The sequence below is a fragment of the Gobio gobio genome, assembly GCF_949357685.1.
Source record: "Gobio gobio genome assembly, chromosome: 8".
In the NCBI taxonomy this organism is placed as follows: domain Eukaryota; kingdom Metazoa; phylum Chordata; class Actinopteri; order Cypriniformes; family Gobionidae; genus Gobio; species Gobio gobio.
This window is the reverse complement of record NC_137114.1, coordinates 58,572,148-58,583,887: the sequence shown is the minus strand read 5'-3', so window position 1 is coordinate 58,583,887 and position 11,740 is coordinate 58,572,148. Positions and strand designations below refer to the sequence as shown.

The following is an 11,740-nucleotide window of genomic DNA, read 5'->3' as shown; positions in this document are numbered from 1 at the left end:
GTGTGTGTGTGTGTGTGTGTGTGTGTGTGTGTGTGTGTGTGTGTGTGTGTGTGTGTGTGTGTGTGTGTGTGTGTATGTGTGTTCTGTACCTTGTACTCCAGATGCTGTGTGGGCTGCAGGTTCTGTGTGGGCATCAGATGCATCTGTGCCATGGTGGGCACCAGCGGAGGGAAGGACGGCTGAGGGGCCACGCGCGGGAACCCAGGGGCCAGTTTCTGAAGATCCTCCTGAATCTCAGCCCTGTGGAACACACACACACAACATCAGTGCACTGGGAAAGACTGGGAGGGGCATATGGTGAACTGGGAGGGACTTTAGTAAGGTGGGAGGAGTTTATGGTGAACTGGGAGGGACTTTAGTAAGGTGGGAGGGGTTTATAGTGAACTGGGATGGACTTTAGTTAGGTGGGAGGGGTTTGTGGTGAACTGGGAGGGGCTTTAGTTAGGTGGGAGGGGTTTATGGTGAACTGGGATGGACTTTAGTTAGGTGGGAGGGGTTTACAGTGAACTGGGAGGGACTTTAGTTAGGTGGGAGGGGTCTATGGTGAACTGGGAGGAACTTTAGTTAGGTGGGAGGGGTTTGTGGTGAACTGGGAGGGACTTTAGTTAGGTGGGAGGGGTTTGTGGTGAACTGGGAGGGACTTTAGTAAGGTGGGAGGGGTTTATAGTGAACTGGGAGGGACTTTAGTTAGGTGGGAGGGGTTTATGGTGAACTGGGAGGGACTTTAGTTAGGTGGGAGGGGTTTATGGTGAACTGGGAGGGACTTTAGTAAGGTGGGAGGGGTTTATGGTGAACTGGGAGGGACTTTAGTAAGGTGGGAGGGGTTTATAGTGAACTGGGATGGACTTTAGTTAGGTGGGAGGGGTTTGTGGTGAACTGGGAGGGGCTTTAGTTAGGTGGGAGGGGTTTATGGTGAACTGGGATGGACTTTAGTTAGGTGGGAGGGGTTTACAGTGAACTGGGAGGGACTTTAGTTAGGTGGGAGGGGTCTATGGTGAACTGGGAGGGACTTTAGTTAGGTGGGAGGGGTTTGTGGTGAACTGGGAGGGACTTTAGTTAGGTGGGAGGGGTTTGTGGTGAACTGGGAGGGACTTTAGTAAGGTGGGAGGGGTTTATAGTGAACTGGGAGGGACTTTAGTTAGGTGGGAGGGGTTTATGGTGAACTGGGATGGACTTTAGTTAGGTGGGAGGGGTTTGTGGTGAACTGGGAGGGGCTTTAGTTAGGTGGGAGGGGTTTATGGTGAACTGGGATGGACTTTAGTTAGGTGGGAGGGGTTTACAGTGAACTGGGAGGGACTTTAGTTAGGTGGGAGGGGTCTATGGTGAACTGGGAGGGACTTTAGTTAGGTGGGAGGGGTTTGTGGTGAACTGGGAGGGACTTTAGTTAGGTGGGAGGGGTTTGTGGTGAACTGGGAGGGACTTTAGTAAGGTGGGAGGGGTTTATAGTGAACTGGGAGGGACTTTAGTTAGGTGGGAGGGGTCTATGGTGAACTGGGAGGGACTTTAGTTAGGTGGGAGGGGTTTGTGGTGAACTGGGAGGGACTTTAGTTAGGTGGGAGGGGTTTGTGGTGAACTGGGAGGGACTTTAGTAAGGTGGGAGGGGTTTATAGTGAACTGGGAGGGACTTTAGTTAGGTGGGAGGGGTTTATGGTGAACTGGGATGGACTTTAGTTAGGTGGGAGGGGTTTATGGTGAACTGGGAGGGGCTTTAGTTAGGTGGGAGGGGTTTATAGTGAACTGGGAGGGACTTTAGTTAGGTGGGAGGGGTTTATGGTGAACTGGGATGGACTTTAGTTAGGTGGGAGGGGTTTGTGGTGAACTGGGAGGGGCTTTAGTTAGGTGGGAGGGGTTTATGGTGAACTGGGATGGACTTTAGTTAGGAGGGAGGGGTTTACAGTGAACTGGGAGGGACTTTAGTTAGGTGGGAGGGGTCTATGGTGAACTGGGAGGGACTTTAGTTAGGTGGGAGGGGTTTGTGGTGAACTGGGAGGGACTTTAGTTAGGTGGGAGGGGTTTGTGGTGAACTGGGAGGGACTTTAGTAAGGTGGGAGGGGTTTATAGTGAACTGGGAGGGACTTTAGTTAGGTGGGAGGGGTTTATGGTGAACTGGGATGGACTTTAGTTAGGTGGGAGGGGTTTGTGGTGAACTGGGTTTGTGGTGAACTGGGAGGGGCTTTAGTTAGGTGGGAGGGGTTTGTGGTGAACTGGGTTTGTGGTGAACTGGGAGGGGCTTTAGTTAGGTGGGAGGGGTTTACAGTGAACTGGGAGGGACTTTAGTTAGGTGGGAGGGGTTTATAGAGAACTGGGAGGGACTTTAGTTAGGTGGGAGGGGTTTACAGTGAACTGGGAGGGGCTTTAGTTAGGTGGGAGGGGTTTGTGGTGAACTGGGAGGGGCTTTAGTTAGGTGGGAGGGGTTTACAGTGAACTGGGAGGGACTTTAGTTAGGTGGGAGGGGTTTGTGGTGAACTGGGAGGGGCTTGTTGAACCATAACTCCAGTTGGAATTAAATACAGCAAATATAGACAGGAAAAACACAAGCATTGAGAGGTGTGGTACCTGGGGTCAGGTACGCCTACAGTGTGGCGTCTCATGGACAGGTATCGGGCCATGGCCTCTGGGCTGGGCTCTTCTCCCTCATCGCTGTCCAGAGCCATCGGCCCGTCCGTCTGAAACACACACGCGGGTAAGATGAGCCGTCCTGACACTCATCAACTGTAAATCAGTGCTTTATTCTGACTGAATGTGTCCTGCTCACCTCAACGATCTGATTCTCTGGGTTTATGAGTTGGACCTGCGGTACCGTCATACTGACGGCGTTACTCTGATCCTGATATACACACACACACACACACACACACACACACACACACACACACACACACACACACACACACACACACACACACACACACACACACACACACACAGATGAAGCAGATCATATCACATAACCACAATCCCTCGCCCCACAAAGCCTGTCATAATCATTGCTAATTCTCCAGAAGAAGAGGACGCTCTGCTTTCATACAATATGCAAATAAGGCACTCTGAAGCTCATGCATATTCCCCTCATCAGGCATCAAAGGTTGCTAACGGTAACACACACCTGCAGCGGGTAGAGGGGGCGGGGCGTGGGCGGAGCCATGCACAGGTTCTTGTGCCGCTTCAGCTTGTCAGAGAGCAGACTGTAGGTGGCGCTGTAGTGATCATACGCGTCCGTGTGCAGAGACTGTGATCGACACGCAATCAAATCAACGTTTCGGAAGAGCTCATGTGAAGTGACAGAGACACAGTGTGTGTGTGAGTGTGTGTGTGTGTGTGTGTGTGTGTGTGTGTCACCTGTAAGGTCCGCTCGCGGTCAAAGCCCATATCTGACATGGCCATTAGCACCTGCTCGTTAATTAACTCCGTCTCTCTCTCCACCTTCACCTGCTCACATTCTGCTATCAGCTACACACGGAGAAGAGAACAACGTTTCTACACATCATAAAACACAGTTTGACCATCGTGTGTGTGTGTGTGTGTGTGTGTGTGACTGACTCGGTCAAACTCCGGATCCGGGTCTCCTTGTCTCATCCACTTGTTCTTGCAGATCTGCTCCATTGAAAGCCGTCGACTGGGTTCCAGAATCAACATGTGTCTGATCAGGTACTCACAGTCTGAAACACACACATACAGGTCTGTCAGTCGTGTGTCACGGCTCGTGTGTGAGAGTGTGTGTGTGTGTGTGTGTGTGTGTGAGAGTGTGTGTACCTGTGGACATGAAGAACGGGATCCGGAATTTCCCGCTGAGGACGCGAGCGCGGAGGTTCTGTAAAGTGCTTCCATCGAAAGGTAACGCGCCACAGACCAGGACATACAACACCACACCCAAACTCTACAGAGAGAGAGAGAGAGAGAGAGAGAGAGAGAGAGAGAGAGAGAGAGAGAGAGAGAGAGAGAGAGAGAGAGAGAGAGAGAGAGAGAGAGAGAGAGAGGGCACGTTTACATCTGTCTCAATGCTCAATACTGCAGTTAAGAGTCGATCACACAGGTATAAAACTCTGGATTTGGAGCAGTGTTTGATTGACAGGTGAGTGGGCGGTCCTTCATTGTTTATGGATGACAGTATTTCAACTGAATACAGACTAAAAGATTCCTTCTTGGAACTTAAGAATTAATATCGGCTCATCAAAATAAGAATAGATTTAAATTGAGAAAGCCTGTGCGTTAAGAACTGGTTTGGCCATCTCACGGTTAGACGAGGTAATCAGGCGTAAGACATTAGGACCAGTCTAATTATAAACGCTTCATGACTAACTTTTAAGACCAGACTAAGCAGTTTATGCAACCTGCTTTGGGTGTTAGTGAGAGAGACAGACGCTGGTTTTACCCATATGTCCACTTTCGGTCCGTCGTACTCTTTTCCCTCGAAGAGTTCGGGCGCGGCATACGGAGGACTGCCACACCACGTCTTCAGCAGCTGTCCTCGAGAAAACAGATTACTGAAGCCGAAATCTGGAGGAGAGAGAGAGGGATGGGTCCAACACAATCTATAAACACACACTCACCCGCCGACTCACACACTCACCCGCCGACTCACACACTCACCCGCCGACTCACACACTCACCCGCCGACTCACACACTCACCCGCCGACTCACACACTCACCCGCCGACTCACACACTCACCCGCCGACTCACTCACTCACCCGCCGACTCACTCACTCACCCGCCGACTCACTCACTCACCCGCCGACTCACTCACCCGACTCACTCACTCATTCACTCACACACTCACTCACCCGACTCACTCACTCATTCACTCACTCACTCACTCACTCACTCACTCACTCATTCACTCACACACTCACTCACCCGACTCACTCACTCATTCACTCACTCACTCACTCACTCACTCACTCACTCACTCACTCACTCACTCACTCACTCACACACTCACACACTCACCCGACTCACTCACACACTCACCCGCCGACTCACTCACTCACCCGCCGACTCACTCACTCACCCGACTCACTCACCCGCCGACTCACTCACTCACCCGACTCACTCACACACTCACCCGCCGACTCACTCACTCACCCGCCGACTCACTCACTCACCCGACTCACTCACTCATTCACTCACACACTCACTCACACACTCACCCGACTCACTCACTCACTCACTCACACACTCACCCGACTCACTCACTCATTCACTCACACACTCACCCGACTCACTCACTCACTCACTCACACACTCACCCGACTCACTCACTCACACACTCACTCACTCACTCACTCACACACTCACCCGCCGACTCACACACTCACTCACACACTCACCCGACTCACTCACTCACTCACTCACTCACTCACTCGACTCACTCACTCACTCACCCGACTCACTCACTCACTCACTCACTCACTCACTCACCCGACTCACTCACTCATTCATTCACTCACACACTCACTCACACACTCACACACTCACCCGACTCACTCACTCACTCACTCACTCACCCGACTCACTCACTCACTCACTCACTCACTCACTCACTCACTCACTCACTCACTCACTCACTCACTCACTCACTCACCCGACTCACTCACTCATTCATTCACTCACACACTCACTCACACACTCACACACTCACCCGACTCACTCACTCACTCACTCACTCACCCGACTCACTCACTCACTCACTCACTCACTCACTCGACTCACTCACTCACTCACTCACTCACTCACACACTCACCCGACTCACGCACACACTCACTCACACACTCACTCACACACTCACTCACTCACCCGACTCACTCACTCACTCACTCACCCGACTCACTCACTCACTCACTCACACTCACTCACTCACTCACTCACACACTCACTCACACACTCACACACTCACCCGACTCACCCGACTCACTCACTCACTCACCCGACTCACTCACTCACTCACTCACTCACTCGACTCACTCACTCACTCACTCACTCACTCACTCACTCACTCGACTCACTCACTCACTCACTCACTCACTCACTCACTCACTCACTCACACACTCACCCGACTCACGCACACACTCACTCACACACTCACTCACACACTCACACACTCACCCGACTCACTCACTCACTCACTCACCCGACTCACTCACTCACTCACTCACTCACCCGACTCACTCACTCACTCACTCACCCGACTCACTCACTCACTCACTCACTCACTCACTCACTCACCCGACTCACTCACTCACTCACTCACCCGACTCACTCACTCACTCACTCACCCGACTCACTCACTCACTCACTCACCCGACTCACTCACTCACTCACCCGACTCACTCACTCACTCACTCACCCGACTCACTCACTCACTCACTCACCCGACTCACTCACTCACTCACTCACTCACCCGACTCACTCACTCACTCACTCACTCACTCACCCGACTCACTCACTCACTCACTCACCCGACTCACTCACTCACTCACTCACTCACTCACCCGACTCACTCACTCACTCACTCACTCACTCACTCACTCACTCACTCACTCACCCGACTCACTCACTCACTCACTCACTCACCCGACTCACTCACTCACTCACTCACCCGACTCACTCACTCACTCACTCACTCACTCACCCGACTCACTCACTCACTCACTCACCCGACTCACTCACTCACTCACTCACCCGACTCACTCACTCACTCACTCACCCGACTCACTCACTCACTCACTCACCCGACTCACTCACTCACTCACCCGACTCACTCACTCACTCACTCACCCGACTCACTCACTCACTCACCCGACTCACTCACTCACTCACTCACTCACCCGACTCACTCACTCACTCACTCACTCACTCACTCACCCACCCGACTCACTCACTCACTCACTCACCCGACTCACTCACTCACTCACTCACTCACCCGACTCACTCACTCACTCACTCACCCGACTCACTCACTCACTCACTCACTCACTCACTCACTCACTCACCCGACTCACTCACTCACTCACTCACCCGACTCACTCACTCACTCACTCACCCGACTCACTCACTCACTCACTCACCCGACTCACTCACTCACTCACCCGACTCACTCACTCACTCACTCACTCACCCGACTCACTCACTCACTCACTCACCCGACTCACTCACTCACTCACTCACTCACTCACTCACTCACTCACTCACTCACCCGACTCACTCACTCACTCACTCACTCACTCACTCACCCGACTCACTCACTCACTCACTCACCCGACTCACTCACTCACTCACTCACTCACTCACTCACTCACTCACTCACTCACTCACTCACTCACTCACTCACCCGACTCACTCACTCACTCACTCACCCGCCGACTCACTCACACACCCGCCGACTCACTCACTCACTCACTCACTCACCCGACTCACTCACTCACTCACTCACTCACTCACTCACTCACTCACTCACTCACTCACTCACACACCCGCCGACTCACTCACACACTCACTCACTCACTCACTCACTCACTCACTCACTCACTCACTCACCCGCCGACTCACTCACACACCCGCCGACTCACTCACTCACTCACTCACTCACTCACACACCCGCCGACTCACTCACTCACTCACTCACTCACTCACTCACTCACTCACTCACTCACTCACTCACTCACTCACACACCCGCCGACTCACTCACACACCCGCCGACTCACTCACTCACTCACTCACTCACCCGACTCACTCACTCACTCACTCACTCACTCACTCACTCACTCACTCACTCACTCACTCACTCACTCACCCGACTCACTCACTCACTCACACACCCGCCGACTCACTCACACACCCGCCGACTCACACACTCACTCACTCACTCACTCACTCACTCACACACTCACTCACTCACTCACTCACACACTCACTCACTCACACACTCACACACTCACTCACTCACTCACTCACTCACTCACTCACTCACTCACTCACTCACTCACTCACTCACTCACTCACTCACTCACTCACTCACACACTCACACACTCACACACTCTCACACACTCTCACACACTATCACACACTCTCACCTGCGATCTTGATGTTCAGGTTGTGGTCCAGCAGCAGGTTTTCTGCCTTCAGGTCTCTGTGGACGATGTTCCTGCAGTGGCAGAAGTAAACTGCCGCTACGATCTGCTTGAACTTCCGCCGCGCGTCTTTCTCCGCCATCCGTCCGTGAGCCACCAGATGATCTGAGACACACACACACACACACACACACACACACACACACACACGTCTAGTTCATGAACGGGGCGGGTTACAGAACAACGAATGAACCTGATTATGTGGTTTGGATTCACTCACCGAAGATCTCTCCTCCGCTGGCGTACTCGGTCACCAGATAGATCAATCGCTCCGTCTCCATCACCTGCCACACACACACACACACAATGAGCGCCATACGCAAACCAACAGAAGACTTAACCAATCAGATGCGAGCATGAGGCGGGAGGCGGGACCTGGTACAGGCGGATGATGTGAGGGTGTCGCAGCATCTTCATGATCTGAACCTCCCGGAAGATCTTCTTCAGATTCTCATCGTCCAGCTGCGTCTTATCAACAATCTTTATCGCAACCTGAGACACACAGATCAGCAGCTTTAGTGTGTGTTATCAACATAAACATGTAACAGTTCATTAGCATAAATTCAGGCCGTTTACGGTTGCCAAGCGACAGAATGATCAAAGAGCATCTGTGAAAGAATGACTGGCGCATAATTCATATAAACACAACACTGGAAAACATCAGCGTAGAAATTATGAAATCATACTTTATTGTGTGTGTGTGTGTGTGAGACTTCGGATCAGACCGGAGTGTGTTTTGTGTGTGAGAGACAGTAAATCAGACCGAGCAGTTCCAGTAAGTGTGTGTGTGTATTTAAAGCATCGCTTCTATTAATATCTCTGGATCCGCTCCTGCTACAGTGACGCAATCAGACTCCAGCTGACCCTGAGCGGACAACATCTGGACACACACACACACACACACACACTCACGCAGAAGCATGTGCACAGAAAGGAAGCGCAGCAACATGATTCAGCACGCAACACACAGGGATTATTGCCATGGAAGCAGTGTGTGTTGTGCTGAGTAAGCCACTCTATCCACACACACCAAACACATGAACGACTGACACACACACACACACACACACACACACACACACACACACACACACACACACACACACACAGAGCTGCAGATGCTTGGAGCATCTCTGACATCAGCGTGTGTGACAGTGTGAGCTGCAGGAGATGGTGAAGCGAGCCACTGCGGACAAGACACAGACACACACACACACACACACACACACACACACACACACACACACACACACACACACACACACACACACACACACACACACACACACACACACACACACACACAGACTCAACAGATACTGAACTCAAAATCGCACACATTCACACTCTCTCACACACACACACACACACACACACACACACACACACACACACACACACACTCCGCCACTGATTCTCACTAGTGTATAATATGTAAAAAACACAATATATTTGTTTTTTCTTTCTTTTGACGAGTGAGAATCATCCACTGACGAAACCACAAACTATAACTGAGCATCGTCCACACAAACAGCTGGGAAAGCATGACATCACTCAAACAAACACAGCACCTGCTCTCTGACATCAGACACACACACACACACACACACACACACACACACACACACACACACACACACACACACACACACACACACAGAGAGAGAGAGAGGCATTCAGACGAGAGCAAGTCTTAGCATGTTAATTGGCTTATGAAGCCGAGCGCCTGAACATGTCTCTGCTGAACACACACTAACACTGAGCGCTACACTAGCAGAACAAAGTCTGACGCTTATCCCAGGTCACTTCAGGGAAATGTGCCATTTACAGCAGGTCGACGCGCATCATCTCAGATCTGCAGGACTGACATGAACTCGAACAGTAAAAATCTCTCTGAACTGAAGCGGTAAACTATTAAAATATTACACAAATAATCTTTAGAACCCTTCTGGGGTCTGTAGAACCGGAAACCCGATCCGACCACACGGGCCATGAACAACTTCCTGGACCACGACGGAGTCGAAATATCGCGCAAGATCATCATATCTTCTTCAAACAATGCAGAAGAAATCGATTGCAACTTCAACACCATCGGACCGAACTATCAAGACTTTCTCCTGTGATTATTAATATTTCCCCTTTGAGCAAACTCGCTACAAGATCAACACTAATAAGAGATCAACATTAACACACACAACAGGCGTGATCTACCCCAAAGTGAGAGAACACACACAACACGCGTGATCTACCCCAAGGTGAGAGAACACACAAAACACGCGTGATCTACCCCAGAGTGAGAGAACAGACACAACACGCGTGATCTACCCCAAAGTGAGAGAACACACGCAAACATCACAGCGACCGCATCAACACACACAACACGCGTGATCTACCCCGGAGTGAGAAAACACACACAACACGCGTGATCTACCCCAGAGTGAGAGAACACACACAACACACGTGATCTACCCCAGAGTGAGAGAACACACACAACACGCGTGATCTACCCCAGAGTGAGAGAACAGACACAACACGCGTGATCTACCCCAAAGTGAGAGAACACACACAACACACGTGATCTACCCCAGAGTGAGAGAACACACACAACACGCGTGATCTACCCCAGAGTGAGAGAACAGACACAACACGCGTGATCTACCCCAAAGTGAGAGAACACACGCAAACATCACAGCAAACGCATCAACACACAAAACACGCGTGATCTACCCCAGAGTGAGAAAACACACACAACACGCGTGATCTACTCAAGAGTGAGAAAACACACACAACACGCGTGATCTACCCCAGAGTGAGAGAACACACACAACACGCGTGATCTACCCCAGAGTGAGAGAACAGACACAACACGCGTGATCTACCCCAAAGTGAGAGAACACACGCAAACATCACAGCAAACGCATCAACACACAAAACACGCGTGATCTACCCCAGAGTGAGAAAACACACACAACACGCGTGATCTACCCCAGAGTGAGAGAACACACACAACACGCGTGATCTACCCCAGAATGAGAGAACACACACAACACGCGTGATCTACCCAAGAGTGAGAAAACACACACAACACGCGTGATCTACCCAAGAGTGAGAAAACACACACAACACGCGTGATCTACCCCAGAGTGAGAGAACACACACAACACGCGTGATCTACCCCAAAGTGAGAGAACACACGCAAACATCACAGTAACCGCATCAACACACACAACACGCGTGATCTACCACAGAGTGAGAGAACACACACAACACGCGTGATCTACCCCAGAGTGAGAAAACACACACAACACGCGTGATCTACCCAAGAGTGAGAAAACAAACAAACACACATCACAGCGACCGCATCAACACACACAACACGCGTGATCTACCCCAGAGTGAGAAAACACACACAACACGCGTGATCTACTCAAGAGTGAGAGAACACACACAACACGCGTGATCTACCCCAGAGTGAGAAAACACACACAACACGCGTGATCTACCCAAGAGTGAGAGAACACACACACAAACATCACAGCAACCGCATCAACACACACAACACGCGTGATCTACCACAGAGTGAGAGAACACACACACAAACATCACAG

The 11,740-nt window shown here is 51.2% G+C and overlaps 1 protein-coding gene across 3 annotated transcripts in view; it reads right to left on the bottom strand.

The window, feature by feature from the left end:
- Positions 1 to 11,740, bottom strand: part of sik3 (SIK family kinase 3) — an 89,795-nt gene that overhangs the window by 22,047 nt on the left and 56,008 nt on the right. For 2 of the 3 annotated variants that reach the window (XM_079824541.1, XM_079824539.1), the window contains exons 2-12: positions 8,508 to 8,624; positions 8,353 to 8,416; positions 8,076 to 8,237; positions 4,373 to 4,497; positions 3,754 to 3,877; positions 3,541 to 3,659; positions 3,340 to 3,450; positions 3,107 to 3,229; positions 2,756 to 2,827; positions 2,557 to 2,666; positions 90 to 240 (exon numbers count right to left, since the gene is read on the bottom strand). In XM_079824541.1, the coding sequence (XP_079680667.1) occupies positions 90 to 240; positions 2,557 to 2,666; positions 2,756 to 2,827; positions 3,107 to 3,229; positions 3,340 to 3,450; positions 3,541 to 3,659; positions 3,754 to 3,877; positions 4,373 to 4,497; positions 8,076 to 8,237; positions 8,353 to 8,416; positions 8,508 to 8,624 (1,278 nt within the window). The remainder of the gene's footprint in view (positions 1 to 89; positions 241 to 2,556; positions 2,667 to 2,755; positions 2,828 to 3,106; positions 3,230 to 3,339; positions 3,451 to 3,540; positions 3,660 to 3,753; positions 3,878 to 4,372; positions 4,498 to 8,075; positions 8,238 to 8,352; positions 8,417 to 8,507; positions 8,625 to 11,740) is intronic. The other variant, XM_079824540.1, reaches the window with a different exon arrangement.